General features: G+C 43.1%; 1 protein-coding gene across 10 annotated transcripts in view; it reads left to right on the plus strand.

Moving 5' to 3' along the window:
- The first annotated feature begins 230 nt into the window (after positions 1-230).
- nrxn3b (neurexin 3b) overlaps positions 231-15,199 on the plus strand; it is a 435,238-nt gene continuing 420,269 nt past the window's right edge. For all 10 annotated transcript variants that reach the window (XM_078173689.1, XM_078173690.1, XM_078173684.1 and 7 more), the window contains exons 1-4: positions 231-420; positions 7,549-8,675; positions 13,846-13,863; positions 14,261-14,287. In XM_078173689.1, coding sequence (XP_078029815.1) covers positions 7,979-8,675; positions 13,846-13,863; positions 14,261-14,287 — 742 coding nt within the window. In that variant the 5' untranslated portion in view covers positions 231-420; positions 7,549-7,978. The remainder of the gene's footprint in view (positions 421-7,548; positions 8,676-13,845; positions 13,864-14,260; positions 14,288-15,199) is intronic.

A 15,199-nucleotide genomic window follows, 5' to 3' on the forward strand; every position in this document is an offset into this window, starting at 1 on the left:
ATACAAGCCTATCTAAGAATAAATAGTTTCATTATTAGTTATCTGTCCCGAGGGGCTGTTCTCCCCTGTACTCTCTCTCCTGTTTGAATGATTCTTTGCCCACTGTGCAGAGTGCTGTGCAGAAGGCGGGTCAGAGCGTCAGTGTGGGAGAAATTCAGGGGCCCATCATCAGTTGCGCTGAGTGAGCCGAGCTGAGAGATGCGCGTTCACTGAGCCGGGGGAAGGAGGACCGCTGCCTTTCCTCCACCGCGCCTCACTTATAATAACCTCCTCATCACCAGCATCAGCATCACGCAGCCCCGGGCACACTATCATTTAAAATACTGCGCTTTCTGACTGGAATTTAGCTCTGGATTGTTCTAATTTGCTCCATTTATTTATTGGTTTTATCCGTCCGGAGTCGTCTCTCTGCGCGAAAAGGTAGGAGCAGATTAAAACTGGGATGTGTGTGTGTTTTTTTAATTTATCCTTTATACATAAATGTTTCTGTGATTGTACTTATGTTGTAGGATTCTGAAGTTTTTCTGCAAGAATTTCCCTTTTCTGTGAATCTGATTGCTGACTTTGGGGCTGAGATGTGGATTTAAGCGCAACGGGATGGTTTGGCTGGTTAGTTTTAAAGCTCTACCCGCAGTTTAACCACATAAGAGCGGCTGATTTGTGTGCGGGGAGAAAACCACATCTCAGGAGACCACGTTGAGTTATCAGTGCTGAAATCGTGACAAATATATTTGTGGTGAACGAGCGAGGCGCGTTGAGACGGAAAGTTTCAGCTCGCTGGATCGCGTCTCTCACGGGGGGCACAGCTCCCTGCACCAGCCTCAGCACCAAACCAGAAACTACCAGAACTTCTCATGATTTACAAATGATTTCTCGCAATCATAAAGCCCACTCCTGATCATATTAGGCTTCGTAATTTCCAAAGCAAGGGCTTGGGAAGCCCTGAGCAACAGTCAGACTGCCACCGTGCGAGGAGCAGAGGGAAAGCTGGAGCGCTGCTGGAAAATGTTGCCCGCTGTTTTATTCATCGGCGCAGGGCTGCGGGTCGGATTTCTGCTCGGTTTTACGCGCTTTTATTCCCAGTTAAAGCTTTTAAATATACCGCAAACTGTTAAAAAAATGAGCATATGATCCATTACAACGTTGGGTATTGCACTCATTTTGTGAAAGCATGTGACAGATCCAAAGTGGCTTCAATAGAGACTGTATATCACTATAATTTAATATTAATGCAGCAACTTACAGTGTGTTTTTATCCTCACTGCAGTGTTGACAGTGTACTCCTGCAGACCTTTATTTTGACTACGCATTAAGAGCTATATAACAAAATTTAATGCATATAGAATTGCATAATTCTGTTGTTACAATGTGAGCATTTGCTAATCTTTTTTGCATATATGGTTAAATGCGAGACTGTTTCTTTAGTGTCTGATTTTTGCACAGATGTTCAGTAGGTAACAGACAGAAGTAATTAATGTGTACGTGATGACGACAGGCCTGGTGGCACCACATTGTGCTGCTGGAGTGAAGTTTGTGCAGTTAAATTACCTTACTGCCTATTCATGTGTAGCACCCTTAAATAAGTTTGATTTGTCCTGATGAACCATCTGATTTGGATTTGTGTATTTCAGATAATTAAGAGATATACATTACTACACGTGATCAGTAAGCATATTTTCTGATTGTCTATTGCAATGCTGGAATTTGCAATAATTGCTTTCTGCTGGTGACCGCCTAGTGCCCCCCAAACGCCCCCAGGTGGTCCCTGAACCTCACTTTGTCTAACCAGCAGACCAGCAGGTCCGGACACGGTCCCCAAAGAAGTGTCCTCCTGTCTGCTGTGACTGATGTCGTATTAAATCGTCCCTCCCGGGCTGAGGCTTGTGATAGACAGGGAGCACAGCGGGGGATGGAGGGTCTCCAGCGCGTGATGGGGGCTCGGCTATATTACACAACATGTCAATAACTCTGCAGCACCGAAGCTGGATGCATCGATGCATCATTTATGGCAAGTCAGTGACGGCAGCCCGTGCAGGTCATCTCATACCCTACTCTATTTAATAATTCAAGGTATATGTATATCCCGGAAAATATGTGCTTATACTAGCATACTTATAACTCTATCAAGAACAAGGGGCTAGCTGACGTTACTGCTGAGGATGTCAAGGTAGATACACCTGTCCATTGTGAGAGGCGTGGCTTATTTGTTTTAATAACCAGAGGGAAACAAGTCTCTGTTTATGCTAGTTAAACACACATGTGCTTCTTGGGGTAGCCAAAAATAGCTTCTTAATTTGATTTTTGTGCCCTCCAGAGAGCTGACTATTGAGGGTGCTATCACGCATGGGGTTAGCTGAAGGGCGAGTTTTATAACGAGCCTGTGAGGGAAAGTGTTGGTGTGAAATTTGGCTTTACACCGCATTAGCCACAGTTAGCTTAGCCTACAGGCTAGCTAGCAGGTGGAGAGTTTTGACAGTCAGGTATTTGAAGGTGTGGGCACCTGCTCAAGCTTAAAGTTTGTAAAATGTCCATTGTTGGAAAGTAACTAAGTACATTTATTCAAGTAGGTACGAGAGGTTAGCTGAAGGGCATGTTTCATGACAAGCCTGTGAGGGAAAATGTTGGTGTGGAATCTGATTTTACACCACATTAGCCTCTTTTAGCTTAGCCTATAGGCTAGCTAGCAGGTGGACAGTTTTACACTCAGTAAGATATTTCAGGGTATGAGCACCTGATGGGGCTTTACGTTCATCAAATGTCCTGTGGTGGAAAGTATATTTACTCCAGTAATATACTAAAGTACAGCTTTGAGGTACAAGGGGTTAGCTAAAGGACATAACAAGCCAGTGGTAAAAGTGTTGGGGTGAACTGTGACTTTTCAACACGTTAGCCTCATTTAGCTTAGCCTATAGGCTAGCTAGCAGGTGGAGAGTTTTAACAGTAAGATATTTCAGGGCATTGGCATAGGATGGGGCTTTATGTTTTGCAAATGTCTAGTGGGGGAAAGTAACTAAGTACATTTACTCAGGTACTGTTCTTAAGTACATCTTTAAGGTATGTGGGGTTAGCTGAAGGGCTTGTGTCATTATGAGACTGTCAGGTAAAGTGTTTGTGTAAAATTGGACTTTTAACCACATTAGCTTAATTTAGCGTAGCCTACTGGCTAGCTAGCAGGTGGAGAGTTTTGACAGTCAGTGAGGTATTTGAAGGTATGGGCACGTGCTCAAGCTTAAAGTTTGTAAAATGTCCGTTGTTGGAAAGTAGCTAAGTAGCCTACATTTATTCAAATAGGTACAAGAGGTTAGCTGATGGGCATGTTTCATGACAAGCCTGTGAGGGAAAATGTTGGTGTGAACTGTGACTTTTCAACACGTAAGCCTCATTTAGCTTAGCCTATAGGCTAGCTAGCAGGTGGAGAGTTTTAACAGTAAGATATTTCAGGGCATTGGCATAGGATGGGGCTTTACGTTTTGCAAATGTCTAGTGGGGGAAAGTAACTAAGTACATTTACTCAGGTACTGTACTTAAGTACAACTTTAAGGTATGTGGGGTTAGCTGAAGGGCTTGTGTCATTAGACTGTCAGGTAAAGTGTTTGTGTAAAATTGGACTTTTCACCACATTAGCTTAATTTAGCGTAGCCTACTGGCTAGCTAGCAGGTGGAGAGTTTTGACAGTCAGTGAGGTATTTGAAGGTATGGGCACGTGCTCAAGCTTAAAGTTTGTAAAATGTCCGTTGTTGGAAAGTAGCTAAGTAGCCTACATTTATTCAAATAGGTACAAGAGGTTAGCTGAAGGGCATGTTTCATGACAAGCCTGTGAGGGAAAATGTTGGTGTGAACTGTGACTTTTCAACACGTAAGCCTCATTTAGCTTAGCCTATAGGCTAGCTAGCAGGTGGAGAGTTTTAACAGTAAGATATTTCAGGGCATTGGCATAGGATGGGGCTTTACGTTTTGCAAATGTCTAGTGGGGGAAAGTAACTAAGTACATTTACTCAGGTACTGTACTTAAGTACAACTTTAAGGTATGTGGGGTTAGCTGAAGGGCTTGTGTCATTATGAGACTGTCAGGTAAAGTGTTTGTGTAAAATTTGACTTTTCACCACATGAACTTAATTTAGCTCAGCTTACTTGCTAGCTAGCAGGTGGAGAGTTTATAGTACATAAGATATTTGAGGTGTGGGCTCCTGATAGAGTTTCAAGTTTGTCAAATGTCTAGTGGTAGGGAGTAACCTTACTCATGTATTGTACTAAAGTACAGATTTGAGGTACTAAGGGGTTAGCAGAAGCAAATATTTTGTTACAAGCCTGTGAGGGAATGTATTAGTGTGAAATTTGACTATTCACCACATTAGCCTCAATTAGCTTAGCCTATAGGGTAGCTAGGAGATGGTCCGTTTTGACAGTAAATAATGGTGCGTTCCAAGCAGGCTTTTAAACTCGTAAGTCACGACTTCAAGTCACGAGTTACGACTTTGTAGTGTTCCAGGAAAGTTACGGCAAACTGCCAGTTACTTCCTGTTTAACGTTGAACATGGCGAACAATTTGTTTGTGCTTCCCCATTATTGCTATCGCCAAACGTGCCTGCTCCTTTTTGAGTGAAACGGAGGAGAAACGTTATCTGTGTGTTTGGAAACATATTTTGTATTGATTATTCTTGCACTGGAAACCAGCTGTTAGAGCGGCTGTCAATAATGCGTTAACATTAGCGTTATTTTATGTCTATTTCTCACCATGTATCACCTGCTAAAACACTGCATCCATAGGGCTGCCATTGTTATTTAGAGGAGTAAGATAATTGGTTTAGAGGGCTGTGTGACGTCAGAAAGCGTAACTGAGTACATCGATCTGGTACGAGTTCATGGGTGGGAAGTTACGGGTTTGACTGCCATTCCAGTGCACTTTCACGGGTAGAAGGTTGTGAAAGCACGAGTTACGGGTTGCCTGGAACGCACCATAAGATATTTGAGGATATGGGCACCTAGTAGAGCTTCAAGTTTGTCAAATGTCCACTAGTACGAAGTACATTTACTGAAGTACTGTCCTAAAGTACAGCTTTGAGGTACAATGGGTTAGCTCAAGGGTATATTTCATTACAAGCATGTCAGGTAAAATGTAGGCTACGTGTGAAATTTGATAGATATTTGAGGGTATGAGCACCTCATGGGGCTTCAAGTTTGCTAAATGTCCAGTGGTGAAAAGTACATGTACTCAAGTAATATAATAAAGTACAGCCTTGAGGTAAAAGGGTTAGCTAAAAGATTATTTCATTACAAGCCTGTGAGAGAAAGTATTAGTGTGAAATTTGACATTTTACCCCATTAGCCCCTTTTAGCTTAGCCTATAGGCCAGCTAGTAGGTAGACAGTTCCAGAGAGTTTGGTAGACCAAAAGTAAGAAATTTGAGGTATGGGCACCTGCTTGAGCTGTAAGTCTGTCAAATGTCTAGTGGTGGAAAATACATTTACTACAATTAAGTTGATAGCTTTTGTTGCTAGTTACTTTACATATTCTGCTCATTAATACAAAATGTAATCAACTAAAAAATCATGGTGTATTCATATAGATTATGCTACCCAGCAGTATACAAAGTCATTTTTCAGACTCACAAGAGAGTCCATAACATTAAAATAAGGACATATGAGACATACAACATAAAAAATGTATGTATCGTATATTTTTTTATGCTAATACTTTTGTTCTTTATTTTTAATAGAGTATTTCTGCACTGTTGTGTTGCTCCTTTTACACTAGTAAAAGATCTCGGTGCTTCTTCCACCACTGCAAATATCAAGTAATTGAATATGACCCAGCGTCACTGCCTAATTTGAAATGTATTTAGGGTTAAATGACATTACTGCAGCTGTGGAGGAAAGAAGCCCCCATTAGTGCCTTAGTTAACTGACAGAGAACATGTTAGCATTGTTAGCATTCCTTGTCACATCTATGGCTCACAGGGACACCTGATGCCTCAGTTAGCCAATACACACAATAACTCGTGTTAATTGAATAGAAGCCAGGGCCAATTTTCATAGGACACTGGAGTCTCAGGTTTCATGGGCATATCAAGCTTTGCTTATTGAAAGGACACACACAGCACATAGCACGCTTCTATAACGTGAGGTAGCAGGTTGGATTGACACAGCTGCGTTCAGAGTTATTTTCATCACACAGAACCTTTTAACCTCTCTGCTGTCTCACCGAGTCACTTTTAAGACAAAGACAATGATCCAGCCAGGCAAGCCGGTGTTGTCAGAGAGACACACATATGCACACTACTGCACAGCGACACACATGCGTGCACACACAGTGCATTAGCATAGGTATCAGTTACTAGAATTCAATAGCTCGCCTGCTGCAGCAAGATTAACTATTCAGGGCAGGTGGTTAAAGGCCCTATTGTGTTGCATGGTTCTGTGCTACTGTCATGATTGGACAATGCGTTTGTCTGGTGGGCAGCCCACTGCCAAAACAATTGCAAGGGCAAAGGGCTGGAAGAGTACACACACATATAAGGTTTCGCCATGTGAATCATTTCTAGCTCTGCTGAGCAAATTTCAACAGGACTGAATGAGTGCAGGTGTAGCAAGCAAGGGCCAGTGAGCCAGTTAATATTCCATACCAGTGTCAACCCAGTTTCAGTAATGGAAATAATTTTAATATGTATTCACTGGAAGAAAATTCAAAAAATGTTAATAGTGACGGGATCCGCATATGAAGTGGTACCATCCTAACATCTTTCTGAATAGCTGTTTATGATTGTAATCCCCCAAAGACATGCAAATGAGAGAGAGAGAGTGGCGGTGGATAATTAGTCATATTTATCAGGATCCCAGCAGAGCCTTACAGATAGCAGGCTAATGTTTGAGGCTCAACACATGTTCTGGCTCACCTCAATGGATTTTCACTCATCACAGCATCAGCAACAACAGTCTACGTTCTTTCCCCCCACGAAACTTCCGTTGTGCCACCGCTATCAGGGAATTTATCTCTTAAATCAAGGCTTTAAAACTCCACATGATTATTTGAGTTGATCCTCAAATAAAATGGGTAATTGGTAGAAATAGAACCCTACATAAAATGCTCGTAAACCTTTAATGGGTGTTATTAGAGGTTATTTAGTTGTATTTACTGGCCACATGGAGAGTCAGATCAGCATTGAGTGGTGCTTTCAATATCCTCTTGGAGCTCTATGTAAACTCACAGTGATGGTATTGTTTATTTGACCGTATATTTTACTTAACGTGTTGACACAAAAGCTTGCACTGCCTTATTTTCTTCTGTTTTAAATATCATTTAATTTGAACTGTCTTCATTACACTAATGTATATTAACATAATGTAACAACACTACAAATTGCTGCCTAAAAATGTCCTATTTGTTGCAGAGCTAATGCATTAGATCGCATCAGATTCATATGATCTTGTATCCATTTTTCCATCCTACAAGTTTGTCATTGAACCACATCATTTGTTTAATTTGCATGTAGCACCTTTTGCAATTAAACACCTGAACCTTTGCTTAAAATTCTCTGCTTTCTCTCTGCAGTTCTGTCAAAGGTGTGTCTGAACCTGGAGGTTAAACCATGGGGCACGGAGCCGGACCAACGATGAAGGTTATGTACTTCAATCCAGGAAGTCGCCTCAAAGAAAAATCACAAGATGCAGCTCTGATTCACTGACAAAACACACTAAGGATCACCTGTCCACTTTGTGTGGAAACTGGATATTTTTCCATATATCTCTGCATAGACTTGGCTGAGAAGATTAGATTCCGTCCATTATCAACATTAGATCTGCCTCTAAAAAAAAAACAAAAAACGGATATTGCAATCTCAGCTTGACTGTAAAATTATCTATGTGGAATATAACGTTCAGCAGATAAATCCTGGACCACATCCAGAATCAGATGTTCTTATCACTTTGAGGATCTATCCCCAGTTCTAACCCTCGTCCGGTACATCCTGTTACTCTCTACGATGAATCCCAACAGCCTACCTGGTCATGTCCTCTTGCTGCTAAGTACTGTGCTGGGCCTGAGCGTAGGCTTGGAGTTTACTGGCGCTGAAGGTCAGTGGGCTCGCTACCTGCGCTGGGACGCCAGCTCCAGAAGTGACCTGACATTTCAGTTCAAGACTTCAGAATCTGAAGGCCTGCTGCTCTACTTCGACGACGCCGGCTTTTGCGACTTTCTGCTTCTCACTGTATCCGAGGGTAAGCTGCAGCTTCGCATCAGCATCGACTGCGCCGAGACCACAATCACCTCTGATAAGATGGTCAATGACAGCCGCTGGCACTTTGCCGCCATCAACAGGCACAATTTGCGGACTGGCTTGGCCGTGGACGGCCAGACCAAGACGGAAGACGTGCGACCCCAGAGACGGTTCATGAAGATTGTTAGTGACCTCTTCCTCGGAGGGCTCCCGGGGGACATCCGCACATCTGCCATCACCCTGCCCTCTGTCCGTGAGGTACCACCGTTCAAGGGAATTATCACAGACCTCAGTTATGGGAGTAAGCTGCCCACGCTCATCAACAGTCAGAAAGTACGCTTGGAGATGATGGGCCTATGTACAGAGAACCCCTGTGAGAATGGCGGAATCTGCTCGCTGGCAGATGGAGAAATCTACTGTGACTGCTCCAAAACTGGATATGTAGGTCGATACTGCACTGAAGGTAAGAGGGCTGGCTCCAGAGCTTTCTATGTCAAGCGCTGAATATTGATTAAATCTTTGCAAAAAAAAAAAAAAAAATTCACAGGAATTCCTTGCAAATTTAGAACGGACCCAACAGCAGGTTTGCTATCCGCCTGCAGGTAAACAGTAAGAATGTTATATTAAACCTTCATATTTCCTTTTGCAGCAGATGCATATTGTCCAAATCATGTTATGGTGTGTGGATGAAAATAAGGTATTTTGATACACCATGAATCTCAATCCAGACTGCTGAAATGAGATTTAATTTCCAAACAAAAGCATAATTTATATGAAGCACGGGCAACTCTACTCCCATGTGTTTGAAAGATTTAATGCCATTTACACAGGACATAGAATCAGTCTATTTCTTTGTGGGTTGTTGCTCTTACAGCTTCTTTTGGAAAAGTCTTCATATTTCATGTGGGAGTTAAATCGGAGGTGATGTGCTCAGCATTTCCTCTGCCTTCACAGTTATTACTTTTGAAGCGGTGGATACGGTATTAGCTGATATGACTAAAATTACAACACTCAGTTCTCTTCTCTCCGTTAAATGTATTCAGCTCTTGCAAGGTGGTGCAGGGACCTGAAGGTACACACAGTGTTTGGATGAGAAACAACTTCATCTGTTTTTCCTCTGCTTCTGTGCCAAGGTCATCTCTTTTTTGGGGGGAGTGTAATGAGATGCAGCTCTTTGACAATGTTCTATTCTGTCTCCACACCTTTAAAGATATAGGCATACTGAGTTTTTTCCAATTAATACTTATGTGTACTCTGAAATGGCCCAGTGACAGTGATATAATGCAGGACCCACTTAAATGTTGCCACTGGTCCTTTGCTTCCTCTCCAGGAAATACTAAAACACCACTTTCCCTCAGACTGTACACTGACGTACTTTCAGTTTTCCTATGGCCCTCCTGCTGCTGGTTGAGGGCTGCTTAATGTTAAAACCCACATCTTTCAAAACATACTAGTGCTTATGGCCTTTAGATCAATGCCAGCTGATGCCAAGAATAACTTGGTACTGCATCTTCCACAACATAAAAAATCTGTTTTTCATATTTACACCAGTAAACCAGAGAATACACAATTTCACTCTAATCTTACACGCTCTTCTTCATGTGTGTGGAGTGTAGACGATAACTTTGTGTGAACAGACCCATGTCAAATTTCCTCCACTGCTGACCCACTTCCTGCCTGTCTAAATCAGACGGACATGGCTTAGGGATGACTCCATTTTGACAAAAATCAGGGGAATGCTCACTGAATTCTGCAACACTGTTTGCAAGCTATTTCAAACTGTGTCTGATACAGTTAAGATGCCATAGTGCTGTAAGTGTCACCATTATAGCACGCATCTAAGCATTTTTGGATCTTCGTGCAGTGGTTTTGCTGTATTTGGTTTCATAATGTGTCCCATCATTTGCTGCTCAAACGAAGCTGTTTGGAGCTTAAATCCCAAGCGCTAGCCTGTGGCGTTGTTCAGGACTACACGCGATGTGCTGGTTGCAGAGCAGTGAAGCGGATGGGGCTGGACTTGCCCCCTTTTTCGCTTTATCCCATTTGCTCATCTCCTCTGTCGAACAGTCGATGAAAGAGGAGGAAGAAGAGGAGGAGGAAGAGGAGGAGGAGGTGTCCATTTGTCTGAGAGCTGACAGGGGAGCTATGACATCCTCGTGTTTAAACAACCAAGATTTTAAGAGCATGCACGCGACTCAGCTGGACAGCTTGGACAGGGAAAGAGATGGTCATATGTCAGCCCCAGGGCAGAGCAAGTGTGACGAGTGAATTCACCACAGGCGTGTTGTACCCCAGTTTGTCCCGGGAGGTCAGCTGTTAGACAAGCACCACCCCCTGCTTACCTCCCCTCTGTCTGCCTCTCTCTCTCTGAAACTCATGTCTGTTTGCACACCTTTTCCCTCCATCTTCTTCTGGTCTCAAGCAATAAATGAGCGATGCAGGGATGGGTAGTCATATTAGCTCCCCAGCTGATCTGACTGCTGCTGCTCTTTTCTGCCTTCCCATTAACTGATGTGGCTGATTGTTGATTATGCCACAGAGACAGGGAACCATAATTAGGAGGATAATGAGAACAGAGATGGCTAATTTGCCCTGAAAATGCCTGCACAAACACCACCGTCAATTGAAACTGTCTAACGGCACACTGGCACAGGGATTTCTTTTTTTATTGTTATGTCCACATGTCTACAAGTGGCATAATACTTGTTTTCAGGGGATATTCAAAATGATCAGACTTTCACCATTTGGTTGCAGTCAGGTGAACAATTACGTAGCACACCTGTCTTTGTCAGCATACTGTTGATTATGCTGTATAATAACGAGCGATGAAAGCAATCTGCCAAACCTGTGAATATTTATATGTTACATTATCGGTCTGCATGGCCAGGGCAGCGCGTGCACGCACTCAGACACATTTGCATTTACAGGCGCGCACACTAACACACACATAGACACGGAGCAACAAGGCCCCGGAGCTGCTCGTTAAAATGGGCAGATGGCTGACTGACTGAGTGGACTGGGCCTTGGAAGCATTTTGCCAGCCGTATTCCTAATGGTAGCCTGCTAGCCCACTGGCCTAGAAGGGAAATACGAGGAGTGGGCAGAATTAACATGAGAAATGAAGAACATTAGAAGCAGGATAGCGCCTGTTTGTGCTAAAAGACATCCACATTCCCACACTGTGTGCCCATTTCTGGCATGCATTTCTTGCATTATGCGATAGCTAAGTTAGCCTACTGCTGAAGCATCATTAATTCAGCACAGTGATAACTGACAGACAGTCCCGTCTCTCTCTGAGGTCCTGCAGCTCTTCCCAAATGGTCCAGCTCGGCTAGCAGCTTAGCGCCACAAACAGTTGGCCATAAAACACATGTTCAGTCTCTCGTCCCTTGTGGATCAGGATGTATCAGTGTGACTAACTGTGTCAGGGCAATGAGCTGAAATTAGACACCACTCGCCACTCGTTCCCCACACGTGTTGACTTTGGCAGGCAAATCCGCTGCCGCAGCTTCGGCCCTTTGACGTGACAACTCTTGAACGACTTCTTTCTGCGGAGTCATCTTTAATATCGACTTGATTCAGCTCCTGTTATTAGCTGTGCAAATACCAGTATCTTTTATGGTAATGGAGTGGATATTGTCCCTCATTCTGTTCAATTAAATTAATGGGGGTGACATTATGAAGTCTCCTGAATACCTTAGGGTTTTCCAGTTACAATGAGATATGCATAAGGTCAAGGTGATTAAGAGCTACATTGGATTGTTTAATGAATATGTAAAACGATCTCCCGTTTCCTCTGTCACAATCCTGCACACCCTGCATTTGTAATGAACACTTTAAGGCCCCTTTTGCTTAAAAAATATTCACTGGCTTGATGGAAGGCTAGTAATTGAAGGCTAGGGCAAGCAAACTGTTAAGCAAGTGCTAAAATGGTGCCTTCAGGCTTAGCTTTGGGGATTAATAAACAGACATGGGAAAAAAATGACAGCTACAATAATCTTACTATAAAAAGTAGGTCAGGGGGAAAAAAAGGGAAAAAATGGTGCAGGGACTTGCCTGATTTCAGTGCAGAGGGCATTTGTGTCTAGTGCCCAAGCTGAAAATTATGTTTGGATTTGAGTGGTGAAGCTGCTGGTAAAATAGAGCAGGGGATTACGCTTGGACCACATGTCCTCCACAGTACATTGGCTTGTTCTGGGCGATGTCGCATCAAGAGAAAGGGTTTTATCTACATGGGAAACTGAGCGTTGTAACACGCAAACATGCACACACAGTATACGCACTTATTGAGTGCACGCATTTGCACAGTCAGAAAAAAATGTGCTTGCTTGTTGAAGCACATACAATCAGGGGTCCTTAGTCCCCCAGTTGTCGAGAGCTGGAGCTCTGCCGCTGCCCATCAGCTGGCCACTGGCTACCTTCCCCCCACTTCCATGCTTTGTCCTTCCCTTTCCTCTCCCAATGTCATCCTTCATTGTGGGAGGAGAAGCAGCAGCCATTTTGGACTCCCTAAAGGAGACACGTCCCCTCTCCTTCACCAGCTCCCTCAATAGTATTCTCTCTGCACCTCCTCTGGAATGATATCTGTTGAGTTTGTTTAACTTAACATTTTACAAGCAGAGAGAAAAACCGTTCATATCCAGTGGTGGGAAACAGGCCAGGCCTCTGTGCAGCCTGGGCAGGGATCAAAGCACCGCACTGAGGCAAATTTATATCAGATCCTGTGTATTAGAGGCGACACTTAAACTGTCTAATGTTGTCTGTCTTGATTAGGATTTGTTTAATTTCCTCTTGTCAGTCCTTGATGCTCTCGAGGGGCTCTGATTACAGAAATCTCTCAGGATTCATTTTAGGCTGCAGCACCAGGTTTGAGACTACAGAGGTAGGATGCCAGATAAAAGCTCAACATACAACCGCAGACACAACTGAGACCGAATCCACCGAGTGATTTTTCATGTGGCCTTAATCAGACTGGCATGTTTGATACTCACAAGGTGTCATCCACAGGTGAGGATGTTTGCTGCAAGGGAGTTTAATGTGTGGCTTATTATTATTTTTTGTCATGCCATACCGTGAACTGCAGGACTCCCACAGTGAGCAATCCCCTGAGAAATCACAAAGAGTGTGTTGAATTGGGTCAGCAGTGCAAAAAAGCAAAAGAAAAGTTGGATGGGTGGGTTAAAGGGGCATATAGGGAGGTGGAGGAGAAGGATATGGGTCTGAGAAGGCGCATCCCAAGATCCACAAACCTCACAACACCATAAATCCTCATGGATTTATGTCTCTGTTTTATATGTGTGTGAGGCACTCTGTGTGATACAAGCTGCGGAATATTATGTCACTGTGAAATATTCGAAATGTGAAAGAGTTGTTTGCCAAAGGTGTAATCTGATTCCTGGAGAAGACGGGACAGATGAAATTTTATGTGTTTCTCTCCACAGGGTTTTACACTCAGGTAGTTATTTTGTTGAGGCATGTCAAGGGGCACCTCGTTGGTCCTTACATGGAGCAAAATGCTTAGAAGTGTGTAATGTTTTGCATGTTAGATAGACTCACATGCAAACACAGCTGGTGTGTGTTGCTAATGCGAGACTTCTATTTTCTTTCTCTTCTTTCCTGTGACAACTCCACAGCAGTCCAGAGAAAACCAGGTGAGTGTCAAGAAGACGTTGTTCCAAGTTAAATTGTACCAACAGTTCTTTCTTCATTTATATAGTTATGTAATCTAAAAATGTTTATGCATTCAGCTTTAAAATGGAGGCACAAATATACCAGTAATCCAGTTATATAATTTATAATTGACATTTATTCAGTAAACAAGCTGCAGAGCTACTTAATATTCACATACTGTGTTGCTCTCTTTATTACTCATTTGTCTGTTTCAACAGAAAGCTTTCAAATGCACTTGGGAAAGCTTTGCTTTTAGTGTGATAGCCATGGTTTGCCATCATGCAAAGCATGCATAATGACAATACAAATGTAGTATTGGTGTGCTGTTGTTCTGAAATGTTCTCTCTGTCCCTCTCTGTTTGAATTTCTCTCCTCAAGGCCTCGCACACCTGAAGGCAGAGCAAGGTCTGTTCTTTGTCTTTATAGAGCTCTATTGTGTTTTTTTTATGTTCACTCACCGCCTGGCTTTGTTTTGGGGCGTAATTTTACGCTGTGTGCCTTCACTACCTGTCCATGTGCATTTGTGTGTTGCAATGCTCCCATTGTTGCTGCAGAGAAGTGGGAGGGTTTGTGTGTGCGTGTGTGTGTGTGCGCGATGGTGTAGAAGGGTGCATGGCGGCATGGCATGTTCCTCATCTCACCTTCGTCTGTCTCTCTCTCTCTCTCTCTTCGCTTCTGTCTCTCCTCAACCTCGTTTCACCCAGGTTTCTGTGTATTACATAATTGTGTACTGTTCTCAGTTCCACGGCTAACATGCAGTGACACACTCCACTGTTCCTGCTCGACCTCTGCAGCGACAGGGTAGGGGAGGGGGGAAGGATGAAGAGCAGGGAGGCAGGAGAGTGGATAAGGAAATCAGTGGAATTAGGGGAGACAGCTTAGAGGAAGAGGAAGAAGAAGAAGAGGGCTGTGGGAGATAGAGCGGAGAAAACAGGAAAATAAGGAACAGAAAGTGTCATGGTTAGGTAAGGCACATGTAGAAGAAACAGCAATTAGGTTGATATTGGACAAAATCTGCAGTAGTCTATTTACATCCAGTGCCAATGCAGGAAGTAATGTGGGAAGCCTAGGGTGGTCAGTGGACGTGTAGGGTGTCAGACTTTCATGTGACAAATTGTATCTTGTCGTTTTATGTTGGCTTCTTTTTAAAAACATAAGCATTATATTTCTTTAACTGTAACCAAGTGCTTTAGTTTCCTAACTGTAGGGATACCTCAACATTACTTTGCCATAACGACAGTCTTTCCCAGACCTAAACCATTCTGTCGTCACCATGTGTATTTATAGACAGAAATCATTTTGAGTTAATTCTTGACC

The sequence above is a fragment of the Epinephelus lanceolatus genome, chromosome 13 (assembly GCF_041903045.1).
Source record: "Epinephelus lanceolatus isolate andai-2023 chromosome 13, ASM4190304v1, whole genome shotgun sequence".
Classification (NCBI taxonomy): Eukaryota; Metazoa; Chordata; class Actinopteri; order Perciformes; family Serranidae; genus Epinephelus; species Epinephelus lanceolatus.